General features: G+C 40.6%; 1 protein-coding gene across 2 annotated transcripts in view; it reads left to right on the forward strand.

Annotated features, from left to right (window-relative positions):
* Positions 1-15,348, forward strand: part of RYR2 (ryanodine receptor 2) — a 735,866-nt gene extending 720,518 nt beyond the window's left edge. For both annotated transcript variants that reach the window (XM_043511417.1, XM_038395332.2), the window contains 4 exons: positions 6,454-6,518; positions 7,958-8,058; positions 9,873-9,924; positions 12,988-15,348. In XM_043511417.1, the coding sequence (XP_043367352.1) occupies positions 6,454-6,518; positions 7,958-8,058; positions 9,873-9,924; positions 12,988-13,083 (314 nt within the window). In that variant the 3' untranslated portion in view covers positions 13,084-15,348. The remainder of the gene's footprint in view (positions 1-6,453; positions 6,519-7,957; positions 8,059-9,872; positions 9,925-12,987) is intronic.
* The last annotated feature ends 342 nt before the right edge of the window (positions 15,349-15,690 follow it).

Genomic DNA, 15,690 nt, shown 5'->3' on the forward strand with positions numbered 1-15,690 from the left:
AATATCTGTATGGGCAGTACTCTCTGACCCATTCAATAAGTTTCTTCTTACTACCCATGGCTAGAGTTGGAGCTCTTTGCAGTATCTTCACCTCAGACTTTTGTTCTCCATTTCTGAGAACTTTTTCTTAGGTTAAGTTTCATGTTAGTACAAGTTTTAGTTAGAGTAGTTAGCTGCCCTGTGATGTGCCGTCAGCCGGGTTCAAGCATTGTCCATCGTGGGAGGGAACGATCCCCAGGCAAGCTATTTATTGTGTCTCAGTGAAGAAAACATTAAAGAATTATGATCCATCTGCAAGTCATTCACAAAAAGGATTCTGGTGGTGAGAGCCTTGCAGCTGAATTGGCACCTGGTAGAGCAGACCATGAGGACTGCTTCAGCTCTGAGGCCTTCATCTTTTTATCTGATAAGTGGTCACTTTTGGATCTGACAAGCAATTCCACTCCGTGTTCGGGCTCTGGCATTTCCCTCAAGAGGAAGAGGGGTCATTCACTCTCCTTTGGTACAGTGAGGAAGAGGTCTGATAAAATGAACTGGGATCATTCTAGGGCTTGAGGAGACTCCTTCTCATTTCCTAAGAGGAGTGATGACCTGCACCATACTCCCTCTGGCATGTGGAATGGAGCAGGTCTATCCAACTTCTCCCTGATATCGGACTGAAATCAGTGAGAGCCTGTAGCATCAACTCTGGTTTCGGCCATGGGGCATCTGTTGAGTCCGGTATCCATGATGTTGATACTAGCAGTGACTATTTCCATGCCGGCAGCATACTGGGTGGCATCAGACCTGCTTTGCTCTCAATCCCAGACTCTCCACTGATTCATGAGCACTCTAGTGCCATCACTTCTACTGCCTCATCCTCTATTGTGCTCTTGGCACCTCCTGGCTGTGTCACAGAGCTGCCTAGGCCTCAGATTGTTTAATGGAGGCCAACACTGGGCTTGGCACTGAAGCCCCCCTAGACACTGATGCATACTTCAGCACCATCATTGTCTTGGTGGCAGATCCCTTCATTGAACTTTGTACGACCTTAGCCTCAGTACCAAATGGGAGTGTCTCATTCAATACCACCAGTGCCGATCCTCAGTTCCTCTTCATTCCCAATGCTGGCCCCATATTGGGACTTGAATACCACAGACATCTAGGTCCTAAGGGCCATCAGGTTGGGTTATGCCATATAGTTCCTCTCCATCCCTCCTCCCCACCCCATAATCCATCCTTCTTCAGGGACACCTCTCACAAGACACTGGTCCTCAAGCAGGTCCAGTCTCTTCTGGTGCATGGAGCTGTAGAACAGATCCCCCTACAGCATCGGGGACAGGGATTCTACTCCTGATGTTTCCTGATCCCCAAGCCCAAAGGAGGGTTGAGACCTATCCTTGAACTCCATGATCTCAACAAATACATCAGATATGTGAGATTCTGTATGGTTACCCTAGCAACTATCTTCCCTGCCTTAAATCATAATGACGTTTGCTGTCCTAGACCTTCTGACCTTCCATGTAGCAATTCTTCTGAGCCACTGGAGGTTTCTCAAGTTTGTCATGGCGAACTGTCATTGTCAGTACACCAGACTCCCTTTTGGTCTGTCCTCCGCTCCTTGGATTTTTATTAAATGCATGATTGTAGTGACAAAATATCTCAGGAAGAGGGCATTAATATCTTCCCACATATGAACTATTAATTCCTGAGAGCAGGTCCAGGGAAGAAATCCTCTCTCATGTTCGCTTCATGCTACATTTTCTTGATCATCTATGTTTCATCCTAAACAATGGGTAATTATCATTGGTTCCAACTCAAAGAATTGAATTATTTGGGACCCTGGTAGACTCTACAAGTTCAAGAGCATTTCTGCCAACTGACTAATTCCACAGTATTTGCCACCTATGTCTGAAACTGCAGTCTCAACCCTCAACCTCAGCCCATGTATGCCTGAGGTTACTAGATCATCTGGCTGCATGCACACAGGTAGTCCAATTTGACAGAATGCTCTTTCACGCTCTTCAAATGTGGCTGAAGTTGGTCTATCATCTGAATCGTCATAGCTTGGACAGACTAGTCTGACTTAATCCAGGATTGGCAGATGTCTTATGATAGTGGGTGGTTCAGGGCAATGTGTGCCAGGGCATTCCCTTCGCTTGGTCCCCAATGACCAAGACTGTTGTCACAATGCATCCTTAATAGGTTGGGGAGTTCATCTTGGGTCATGGAAAGTTCAAGGGCAGTGGTCACAACAGGAAGCTTTTCTGCATATCTATGTCCTGGAACTTTATGCCATCTACAATGTCCTGGAGCTACATGCCATCTACAGTCTCTTCAAGATCTCATCAGTGACTGGGTGGTGCACATCCTTGCGAACAATACCACTGCAATGTATTATGTGACAAGATGGGGGGAGAACGCTCCAACATGCTGTGTCAGGAGGTCATCAAACTCTGGCAGTTTTTCACTGAGGAAACATTACTCCCATTGCTGACCACTTACTTGGGATCACCCGGCAGATCACTAGGCGGAGATTGCTCACTGAATCGCAAATGGTCTCTGAACCCAGCATCAGGTGATCCATTTTTGCAGTTTGGGGCATTCTGTCAATTGACCTGTTTGCCACAAGAAACAATAAGAAATGCTAGCTGTTTTGCTCTGAGGTGTTTTCAGTCTTGGCTCCTTGACCGATGTTTTTCACCTGAGCTGGGAATCAGCACTCCTATATACTTTTTCTCCAATCCTGATCATCCCGCAGGTCATTCTCAAGATGAAATGGGACCACACCAAGCTCTTTATCATTGCTCTAGCATGATTGAGACAATATTGTGTCATTAGTTTAGCCTCCTATATCCCTTCTTTCCAACCTCCGGACTCTGCAGCACAGTCAGGTTTTGCATCCAATGCTCAGCTCCCTGCATCTCACAGAGTGGATGCTGCATGGTTAATGAGGAGGAAGAACTATATTTAGAGGCAGTCAGGCAAGTCTTGTTAACTAGTAAGAAGCCCTCCACCAGAGTGACCTATTCAGCCAATTGGAAGTGGTTTTTGATATGATTATTAGCCCAGGGAGTTGAACTGAAGCTGGATTGTATCCAGAAAACCTTGGAATACCTGTTACATCTTCAGTCTTCTGGTCTTGCACTTGGTTCATTGAGAGCCCACCAGGCAGCAATTTCAATGTTTTATCTGCCAATCCATGGGAAGTCAGTGTTTTCAAACCCCATGGCAGTGAGATTCTTGAAAAGAATCACTTGTCTCTACCCACTGTTTAAAGAGTGATTCCTTCGTGTGGGGCCCTCATACTGTTTTAGTGGCCCTTATGAGACCTCCTGTCAAGCCTTTGGCAACTTCTTCTTTCTCCCTTTTGTGTCAGAAAACTGCCTTCCTTGTAGCGATAATGTCTGCAAGGAGGGTGCGTGAGTTGCAGGCTTTGACGATGGAGCACCCTTACACGCAGTTTTCTAAAGACAAAGTAACCCTGATGCTGCATCCTAAGTTTTCATCCAAGGTGGTTTCCCAGTTTCAGTTGAACCAAGCTATATATTTACCAGTGTTCTTCCCTAAGCCACATTCAACCCCAGAGGAACAACATCTCTCACATGAGATGTCAGGCGATATTTAACTTTTTATCTGGATAAAACCAAACATTTCTGTTTCTCATCTCATTTGTTTCATATGCAGACTGAATGAAGGGTCACATAGTCTCTTCACAGATGAGCTCCAGGTGGATACATTCCTGTTTCCTGACATCATACAAAGTATCCCAGACTATGTCTCCTCATTCCACAAGAGCTCAGGCAATATCAATGGCATTTCAATATTGGACATTTGCAGGGCTGCCACTTGGTCTTCTATATGTACTTTTAAAAACCACTGTGCCATTACTGCTGCATCCAGATCAGATGGAAACTTTGAGAAGGCAGTCCTGCAGTCCTTGTTTAAAGAGAATCAGAGCCCCACCTCCTACAAGTAGTGTTTGTAAATTACCTAACTGGAATTACATGGCAACATCTGCTTGAAGAAGAAAGAAAGGCTATCTACTTGTAACTGTTGTTTTTCAAGATGTGGCACAGACATGTATTCCACAATCCACATTCTATCCCCTCTGTGTCGGAGTCTGTAGTTCTGATGTTTAGTGTGAAGGAACTAAGAGGGTCAGGCCACCTCATATGGCCAGAGGAAAGGGCTAAGGGGACAGGTCATGAGTGCCAGGCAAAGTTCTCTGGCTCTGCTGCACTGGGTGTGCACACACCTAATTAGAATACACATCTGCATCACATCTTGAAGAACAGCAGTTATGGGTAGGTAACTGTTTTTTCACCATTCTCTCTTGTGAAGGCTAAGCTTACTTTTTAAAAAAGCAATATCAGATGGGAAGAGATGAACATGCATGCCTGTTAGAATGAACGTACTGAGATTATTAGTTGAAGGATTTGCCATGCAACCAAAATATTTGGGTTCTGGGAGGTGGGATGTTGCAATTAAGGCTACATAATATAGTGCCATCTGTCATTTTGTCAGGTTGCTTTGCTCATACATGTTGGACAATTGCTTCTTTGCCTGAGGGCATTCTCCAATGGGATATTCCACGTTTCCATCTTGTTGGCTCTTTTGTTCATTGTTTACATGAGGCCTTTGGAAAGGTTAGTGAGGAGCCATAGGTTGCAATGTCTTCAGTGTGCTGATGACATGTAGCTTTATATCTCCATTTAAACTGTCCCAACTGGAGGTGTCATTGCCTTATTCATTATTTGAGAGAGAATAGGGTGTAGATTGAGACTCAGTCTGTAAACCTGTACCCTGTGATCTTCACTGGCTGACTGTTGGTTACTGGATTTTAAGATGGTTGGTTTTGACCTATAAGCCCAAAGTGGCCTGGGACTTACCTACCTCAGAGACTTTCTTTCTCCCAGTGGCAAATTATCCCAAGGTAGTCAGTGGAGGTGCCTGAGCATAAGCCCAATCATTATAAGAGAGGAGGTGGCTGACAGGGCTCTGGATCTTTGGAATTTGCTTTCCTTCAAGTCCATAACAACCTGAATTTGTCAGCCTTCAGAGCATTCTGCAAGACCCACTTTTCCTTTTTTGCCATGAGGAGATGGAGGGTTGTGATGCTTTGGTACTCTGGAAACTGTGGGTAGTCATTTATTTTTTATTGTATTTATGCTGATGCTGGGATATTAATTGTTCTAGGAGATTTAAAGGATTTTTGTTTGTTTACAATGTGTCTCTGTAATCAAGGTGTGATTGCAGCTTGTGTAGGCATACCCATGCTAATTTTAACCTAGCTGGTTCAGGCTAAAAATACCAGAGAAGGTGTGGTGGTGCAAAATTGTCAAGGATGCCCAGAGCATTGGAGAGAATGCTCTTTTATTATAGTTCTAGTTTGTAAAAATTCAAATCAATAAATACATCCTTTTGGAGTAACACAAGCCAAGACTTTGATGGTTTCACTGCTTTGATAAATAATGATCTTCGATTGCCTTGTACCAGCTAATATTTAGTTAGATGATGAGTTTTGCTCTGAGAGGATACCTCCCTGTTTCCTATAGGTGTGTTTAGATAAGGATTCTCAGCTGTGTGGCAAAGTATTTACAATTCTGATGTGTTGTCTCAAAGATTCAAGCAAACTTCTGTTTTTAAAAGGCATTTATAAAAAACAGAATTCCGTGTTTTGATATCCTCATGCTGTTTGCTTTTCCACTTTGGTTTCCCTGTTTGTGACTAACTGAATATACATTGACAAGTCTTAACTGTAAAACTTGGGCCTAATTCTTATCTCGTTTTCTCAAATTGTACAGCAGGAAACTCCATTAACTTCAGTGGCATTGGTCCGATTTATTCCAGTGCAAGTGAGGGAAGAATCGGGCCTTTTGTATTTATAATATAGGTCTCTGACCCTAGGATGTTTTTTCCCTTTCTATTTCTCTAAGACGGGCCCGTTACTTCTTCGGAGCTCTGTTAATGGAATTCCATTACTAAGCGACAAGCATAGTGAGCGCAGGAGCTGCAGGATGTACATAGCCCCTGGCCATCTCCATGGTATTCATATAATAAAGCTATGAACTCTGCTAAGTATATAGTAGTATCCTTTTAGTGGGTTTTTTTTAAATAAAGATTCCATTACCCTACAAATGTGTGTCTACCTTTTACCTACTCTATAAAAGAAAAGGCTAGGGCTGTACATATAAAACAGGGATCCACTTGTCCCATACCACCCAATTAAAAAGTATTTTACAAAATCTCTGCCAGCCCAGTTGGACTTGTTTCCTTTTTGTGTAGTCAGCTGTGTTTCGCATATTTAGACACTAGAGTGATTTTCAAAATATATGAAGGTTTCTACTACTTCAGGAGACAACTTCCCATTTGATCTTACTCCATCCAAGCTCAACCTTAGTTTCCATGGGTATGCACATTTTGCCATATTGTACTCTTGAATTTTAAGTATCATTTTTATTTAAACACCAGGTTTAATTATTGATGCTTTTGGAGAATTAAGAGACCAACAAGAACAAGTTAAAGAAGACATGGAGGTAAGAAATTATAAGCTCCTAGTTGCTGCACCATAGCATAGTTAAGTAAAATGCTGGTTGCTGGAATGTCCATTCATTATTCAAATGTGATGATTCAGCAGAGAATAATTTTAAACTGACAGGAAAGTATGCAGTCTGCAAAGGGTTCAGTATCAAACAGCATGCTGGGCAAGATTCTGTCCTCTGTTACACCTAAGGGAAACTATATTGAAGTCACACAAATAAAACTGAGAGTCTGGTCTGTTGAGATGACTTTCCATGACTGACTTTTTTCGACGGATTGACTTTTTAAATATGGACTGAGAGCAAAGATATTACTATATCACATAAAAGCCTATATAAACTATTCTGTAGCATTCAGTAGAAGAGTCTTAGTACAATTCCTTTTAATCAAAGTGCTCTGCTAAGAGCCAGGTTACACAATAGCGTTCACTGTTGCCCATTTCTGACTGTGAAAGGGGTACATTGGAGAGAGAGAGATCTTTGACTGCACTTTGGCAATACCAGTTAGAATCACACAGGACACGGTCACAGTTCATCAAAACTGATATTCTGCTCTGGACAAATTTAGACCTATTTGTCCACTACCTGCAATTTCAGTTGGCTCCTTGGTACTTCTGGCTCTTTGATGATAATCTAACAAAACTAACCAAAACACCTCCCAATTTATTTTCATGTGTCTTTTTATGTTAATGCTAAGGATTTGATTTTATTTTAACTTTGTCAGCTGTGCCTGAATAGAACAAAGCTGACCTCAGTGGTTGGCGAAGGCCTTTTGAGCTTAGCTTGGAGGTTCCCAATATTCAGCCTTAATGAAACCAGGTTATGAACCATAGGACTGGAAGAGGTCATCTTGGATCATCCAGTCCCGTTATGGTTAATCTCACTTGTGTATTTTCTTTGGATATCCTAAGTGAAAGTATTCTGTTCCTGCAGAGTTCCCATTTTCTTGTTAAAATGTGACTGTCAGAGTTCAAAAGGGTATCAGGTACCTGCTGTGTTCTGTAATCTCAACTGAGGGTGTATTCAGTTTCAGCTGGGTAAACATAACTACCTTTGAGCTAAAGATTGCTGTGGACTACAGTGACTCTCATATTCATTTAATAGCCTGGAGAGAATAAGAAGGAAAAATTGCTTTTCAGCCTTGATTAATTCATGCCATCCTTTCTCCCGATCTATTCCCATTCAGTTATTGATGCCAAAGATTTTTTACCAAACATCAAGAAGTGATTGTGACAGCAATTACATTTCTGTTCATGTGCTTGGCTCAGGGTCAGGCTGAGTCCTTAAAGCAAAAGCCGTTATTAAGCACACATTATACTTCATGTTTTCAGAATTTCCAAATAAATTGTTGTGTGCTTATTGGGTATTTTTTCCAAAGAAGCTAGCACTGTTATAGAGCATTTGAACAACGGGTATATTTTCTGGATTTTTTTTAGACCAAATGCTTTATCTGTGGGATAGGCAATGACTACTTTGACACAGTACCCCATGGCTTTGAAACACACACCCTGCAGGAGCACAACTTGGCCAATTATCTGTAAGTACAGAACTACAAACTCTTCAATAACTCATTACTTCCATCAGCCCTTGCAACTAACTAATCAATTCCACAAAATAAGGGAGAAAGACCACTGTATAGATTTTATATCCACTCATGCTGTATGAGTGAACAAGAGCGATACAGAGAAAGATTCCTTTCCATTTTTCTCATTGTGATAGCAAATGCCAGTTAAAAGGTTGCCTGTGCAATCTTAATTCAGCCCCACTATGCATATGTATTATGATGGAGTCTTTAATTGCATGATTGCATAGTATTTATTCCATGGGCCCTCTGTCTCATTCAGTGCACAGGATGAGCCCTGCTCTGGGAATGAATTAGTGCTGTGTAGTGAAAGAAACTGTTACTTGTTGCAGAAACTGGAAGGTCTATAGCAAATGAAGTAGGGAACAGCTAGAATAAAAAGGACAGCCTCACAGTTAAGGCAGGGAATGCTGCCCTACAGAACTGGATTCTATCACTGTCTATGCTATAGAGTTCCTGTGTGATGCTAATCAAGCCATTTGAACCCATTTTTTCACAAGTGGTCACTAATTGTGTATTCTTGATTATCTGGATGCATAGGCGCCAACTTCCCCTCTGCCCAGTGAGTGCTCATCCCCGCCCCTGGCTGCCCCTGCACCACCCTCACCCCGGCCCAATTCCAACCCCTTCCAACAAGTCCCTGCCCCACCTGTTTACCGCCTCCTCCCCCGAGTGTGCTGCATCCCCACTCCCCCCCTCCTGGAAAGTCCTAAGCACTGCCAAACAGCTGTTAGGCAGCGGGTGGGAAGCACTGGGAGGGGGAGGAGCAGGGATGCAGTGCGCTTGGAGGAGGAGGAAGTGAGGAGGGGATGGGGCGGGGGGAGCTTGGCTGCCGATGGGGGCGGAGCACCCACTAAGTTTTCCCTGTGAGTGCTCCAGCCCTGCAGCACCCACAGAGTCGGCGCCTATGTCTGGATGCCCAACTTGAGACAGAAGTGCTTGGTTCTTACAGCTGCAACTAAAGTCAATGGAAGTTGCATTTGAATATATAAAGTTCTATCTAATGCTAAGTACTCTGAAAAATCAGGTCCTAGGTACCTCAAATTGGGCACCCAAAATTAGTGGCCATGCTTTGTTTATATTTTATAGAGAGAGGTGTCATGTCTAGAGAAATGGATTTAATATAAAAATGAGCTAGATTATGAAATCATCAACTTGTGTGTAAATATGCGAAAGCATCAAGCCTAGAATATTAATAAAACCACAGCGTTATATTCTGCTGTCAGATTTTTATCATCTGTATAGACTAGTTTTAACCACAAGGTCTAATAAAGCACCCTCTTTAATAAACTATTTAATAAACTGATTCTGAAACCCTTAATCATCTTGAATAATGCTTATTCATGGAAACAGTCTTCTTGACTATTAACCAACTTAAGTGTGTACAATAAGGCCCTAATTCACTGGTCTGGGACAAGAAAATGTCAGTAATAATTTTCATATTAGAAGGGTTGGGAAAGCTTCATCTAAACATCATAACTGCTGTATGGTTATAGTAAACCAAACCTGAATCTCTTACTCTTTTGGGGGTCATCCATTATTAATTGTAATCAGCTAGTAAAAATGAATGATGAGTGAACCTCAGAAGTGTTGAGATTGTATGTGGTTTAATACATATCTAAAATTCTAAATGTCATGCGTATATTGTATATCCATTAACAGAATTATTCTTATTCTATAAAATATAATGGTAAACATCCATCTGTATTTGCCTTGGTTTTCTGATATTTCCATGTGGGTGTTTCTGATGAAAATACCTTTGTCTGTAGATTTTTTCTGATGTATCTCATTAACAAAGATGAAACAGAGCATACAGGACAGGTAAGTGAGCACTGTTTACTCCAGTACTATTTTAAAAGTGCTAGTGATAAAAGTCAGGAATGTTCACTATGGCACAACTAGATGAAAATTCTAACCAATTGTGTGAAGCTCTCCCTGTGGAACAAGTGACCTCATTCAAAACATTCCTTAAAACTCATTTATTTTGGCCAGAGTTTCATTGTTAACCTCCTCTTCAACACTTTTGTACCTGTTCTGGTACCCTTAAAACTTGTCTCCCCAAAATAAGCATGAAAGAAAAATTGCAACTAACAAGATACGTACATCTTATTAAAATAATGAGTCACTAGATTTTTTCCTGTTGACTATCTTCCTCACTTCCTTTGTTGTTATTATTACTTACTTGGTTAGTTGTAATTTATATTGTATTCTTTTCAAAGCCAGGACAGTGCCATCCTTCTCTGTAAAATACCATTGTCTCCCATGGTATTGTATAAGCAATACTGAAAGCTGGTGATTTCCATAAGGGACAGCTTTATTAGACATAAGGACAATTATAGTGAGGCTTGCAACTTTTAATGAGGATAACAAACTGGATTCTAACTTTCAGATTGGAATAAGCACTCACAAATTTGGCAAGGGAAGGAGAATTTGCTCATCATGTACAATGTGTAACAGTGTGTCCATTAATGACACACAACCCAGATACACATTAAATTCAGGCAGGTGACATTCATTTAAGAGAAGAACAGATAAAACTAAAGCTTCTTAAATTTCACAGCATTTTATCCAAAATGAAATTCTAACCACTTGCTCAGCTCAGCCTATTAGTCCCTATGCTGACTTTCTCTCTCCCCAACCTGGAGAGCAAGGAGGCAGGACTGTGGATCCATTCCCTTCCCTCCCTATCACCAGCATGCAGAATAGGGCCGGCTCACCCAAGGAACAATCCAGCTTAAGGGGCAGCGCAGAGACACTGTACACTGCTGTACACCACTCTTGAACAGATGAGAATGGCGGACTCTCATTTATTTTTTGTTAATTTCAGTGGACTCTGCAGGGGCTTTAGATAGCACAGCCATGGATGGTGAGCAGATATACCATGCCGGAGGGATGTGGCCAGAGAGAATGTCCTCTGAGGCGAGTGTACTCAGAGCCTCCTCCTACTTCTCTTTTTGGGAAGTGTATCATAGGTTCTCCCACAGTGCCTGTGAGGTAGAGCCCTGCCTATGCCCTCTTTGGGTTGTCTTTCTATCAAGCTACGTACCTATAAGGCTCACCTCACTGTAGTAGTCATTCATGTATTATTCCTCACAACACCCCTGTTACGTGAAACTCTGTTGGCACTAATGCTTCCTTGCATTCAAAATCCACAGACATTGTGACATGGGTTGCATCTTGCACAGGTGCACATGATGCGAAGAGACTTGCCTTGCCCTCATTCCTTTTACACCTCCACAAGGGCAACCAAAATTAAGCCATATTTTTGGCAAGGATGCTTGTTAGTCTTCACAGGCCACATTTTCCTTTTTTTTTGAATCTATGTGCATGAATTGTATAAACTAGAATGTAAAGATCTGCTTTCTATACAAACATTCACATTTTGAGTCCAGATGTAGGTTCCTACATGCTTTTTTTGGTTCAGAGAAAAGGTAAACCCTTTGGAAAATGAAGCTCCAAAGATGTATTTTACCAAGATTTTTTTTTCTTGCCCTCACTGCTCTTCAAAATGTTCTTCCAAACCTTTTGACACTGCCTCAAGCCTCTTGTAGCTACAATTGTCAAACAGGAAAAAAGTGTGCCAAACGTGCTCAGACAGCTGGAATTCCCACTGAGAGTTGTGTAAGAGTGATCGGTAAAGTGGTTGGTAGTTGCAGGTCCTACACACACACAGATTGCTGTCAGAGCAACAAATCACTGTACACCACAGGGATACAGCAAATTTTTGCTCTGTTTGTTTAAGCTGTTCTCTTTGAAATCTGACAAATATACTGAACTACTATAATCATGTTCTGTCTATATACGGTCTGTCAGTCTTGATTGAGTGCACATTTTATAAACTTGTTTTACTATTTCTGAATATGTGTTTTGTCCTTTGACAATGACATGTTAAACTAGACTAGGATGTTTACCTCTGTTTTGTAAATTGATATTTGTTATGGAAAAATACTGCTGCATTTATGTTTGCTCCATTGTTTGACATTACTTATTGTGTGTGTTTACTCACTGTATACACTGAGTCCAGACAGTGACTACCAATAATCACTCCAGTTTGGTTAGTTATACGATGCTTTCATTTAGAGAAATGGAGAATGAGCGAGGCCTCTGAGCTATCTGATCAACTGAATCTTCCTGGCTCTGCTATTTGCTACAATAAAATGCTGTCTCGTTTTGTTTTTACTATATTATTCAAAAGCTGAAGGGTCACCCTTAAAATGTGCAATACACCAGATTTGATGAATGTAGGGATATATTTGGCATAAGCGCTATACGTCAGGACAAGATTAGAGCCCTTGGACAGTGAACTACATGTTAAAACAGATGGGGATAAATCCTATATTTAGGGGAAACTGCTCCCATTTATGGATTCTACCAGAAACTGGTATCATTAAAGCCATTGTATTATTTTATACATTGTACACAGGCATGTTTGGAAATGCTGATGTAGAAATTCAGCTGAGGTTCCTTTAAGGATCATTAAAACACTAATCCTTAGCTACAGTTTGGTATTGCAGGCAACTGTATTTGAGCTTCAAGTTGCTCCTGGAAATAAAAGAGCAAAAATAATTGTTTTGTCTCTATTTTTTATTTCACCAGAAAGGTCAAAATTCTTGAGCTCTTCAAGAGTCTCTTTAAACTACTCCCTAGCCTAACATATATGTGTTTCTATAATACTTTCGTCCAGGAGATAGAAATCCAAAAGCCTAAACTGAAATGAACTAAATTGTTAGTGAGTTCCATCACATGTAGGTTCATACACAGCGGATCAATTTTGAATTGAATCAGAAAATTTAGAGCAGCGTGTAGTCTTTTTTGAAAGATGAAGGATGGATAATGTACTCTCATTTAATCAGATTAATTATTTAAATCTCCTGTGTCTTGCAGGAATCCTATGTATGGAAAATGTATCAAGAACGGTGCTGGGAGTTTTTCCCTGCTGGTGACTGCTTCCGAAAACAGTATGAAGACCAGCTCAACTAAATATGAATGAGGATCACCACTGAAAATATGTCCATCCATTTCCCAACTCTTTAGGGAATAACTGATTTCTTGATTCTCCAAAGCTGTGTGCTTTTTGGAGCACCAAAGCTCTGTTTCTGATTACCTGACTTTGCTGGGTTTTTTTTCCTGATTATTTGCTTTGAGAACAATGGAGTAAAGAACAATGAAAACTTAAAACAGCAACTCCTGGGGGGAGGGGAACCACACACCCACACATAAATCCACATACATAACATGCACGCACACAAAGAGGCAATTATTTTATGAGACTGCCAGATGAATCCCTTGACTCTGAGAACACACGTGGGATAATGTGGTAGTGACATTTATTCAATCTATTTATTTCATCATCCTGGAAGAAACTATATAGTTCACAAAGCACTGTAAAGGATTGTTTTGAACACTAAGTTGTGGGGAAATAGTGCCTTACTATATGTGGGTTGAGCTATGCAGAAGATGAGTGCATGACGACATCTTATCTTTTCTTTGTGTCCTCCCTTTCTTCCCAGTTAATATTTATTTTGTGTTTTGGTGAGGTTGTGGGGGGAGGGGTTTGACTGTGCACATCTTTTTAATAAGACAGTGGCGTGTCTCAGGACAAGAGTAGGTTATTCTCATCAAGCTAAATTCACATTTACCTTCCTCTTTCGCTCTTGCTCTTATTTCGGTAATGCTCTGATGCAACACTGCAACTTTATGAAATCTTTGTATGAAAACAGAAAGACTGAAAAACACTTTAAAAAGAAATATTTCATTGCATGTTTATTATGCAAGTTTAAAACCAAGAAACAAAAAACAACAACCTTCAAAAGCAAGTTGATGAACATGAGAAAAACAATCACAATAATCATACTCATAGTAATAAAGTGTTGTGGGCTTTATTGTACATTTGGAACCAGTATCATCAGCCAACAATGTATATGTTATGAACTTAACGGTAGTTTTGGTTTAATTTCTTTTTCTCTTTCTTTCATTTTTGCCACCTGTGATCAATAGTGGAGTTAAAAATTTTCTTGTTAGACCATTTTTTAAAATCAAAGCTGAAGCAATATCCATTCAGGGATTCCATCAGGTCCATCATGAAGCACCAATGTGTACATCAGTCCATTTTGAGTCCTTTTCAATTGTAATGACAGTCTTTACAAATAAAAAGAGAAATTCAGAATGGAAGCAAGGTGGTTTTGCTAATATTTGAGCCTTTTCTTACTGAGTTTGCTAGTTAACACCTGATTTAACAATCAGGATCACTCTGCGGTCTTTCTGTTGAAATTACTATTCTCCTGTGCTCTGTGGTGATCCCAGTTTGCATCTTTTTCACTCATAGCCCACAACTTCATCCGGTCATAAAGACAAATTAGTATCTTCACTAGCACTCAGTTGTAGCTAAGAGAAATAGGAAGTAATTGCTATGAATATGATGTTTAAAAGAAGCCACAAAAATCATATTTTAATCCCTCCCTACCTTCAGGGATGTTCAAATGTAGGCTTTCAGTTCAGCTGACTAGAAATACAGGTGTCATTTTGAAATGTAGATCCAGAGCAGGGTTCAGATTTCAAATACCCTAACATTCCAGGGCTCTTTGAATCCAGGATTTTGGTTTATAATTATGATCATAAAAATAGGAAACAGCTCCCAGGAATTGATTTGTTTTCTTATTCACTGTCCCCCTGAGATGTTAGCAGAAGAGGTTTTCCCTCTCACATATGTTCATGCAATGGTTTGTTATAGATTTTGCTCCTGAGCATCAGGCTGATGTTGACTTAGTTTTAAAGATCAATGAAGTACTTGTTTCAAAAACTAAATTCAGAAGGAAGAATATGGATTTTGCAGACAGATTATATGAATAGAAGAGGGATATCTCCTTAATCTTGACCTTCCACATCAGAAAGCTGCTGCTGCATTCTCTACTGTTTGAGCCCAAGACACTGTAGCACCCAATGTGTGTGAAACCATATTAAAGTACAATGGGCCAATCTTTGGTGGTGGGACAGATGCTTAACATTTCATTATATACATCTGCACTTACTGAATAAATCTGCCCAGCCATGCACCCCCCATTCACAGGGACATATGCCTCCTCCCAGCTGATAATGGGTTCATTCACATGAGCAAGATTTGGCTGGCATTGTTGGAAGTGGGTGGAGGTATGCTTCATGGAGTTACTATGGAACATGGGTGTGAATGTCTTCTGCTTTGCATCCCCTGCTCCCTTCACTGAGATACAAGCCCACAGTTCGCTATAGGGACCTGGATATGGTATTCAAAACATAAAATGCAGAAGAAAACTCAAAAAAGTTGAAAATGGAAACGTAATGAGTGTTATGTTTTACTAAATTGTGAATTTTCAATAACTCATTCTGATTCTAATGGTGATATTCAGTTCTTCAAGTATGAAATCCTTCAAACAAATCTGTCAAATTCAACAAATCTGAAAAGGGAGGAAAGCTATTCGAGTACTGCATTTTGGATTCATGCCAAAAGGATGGGAAATCTTTAAATGTTATAGCTTTTAACAAACTATTTCTCACTGATTAAACTGATTTCCTAAGATTTTTGTTGGCAAGCTTCTGAAACGGGATGTTGTA

The sequence above is a fragment of the Dermochelys coriacea genome, chromosome 3, assembly GCF_009764565.3.
Source record: "Dermochelys coriacea isolate rDerCor1 chromosome 3, rDerCor1.pri.v4, whole genome shotgun sequence".
Classification (NCBI taxonomy): Eukaryota; Metazoa; Chordata; order Testudines; family Dermochelyidae; genus Dermochelys; species Dermochelys coriacea.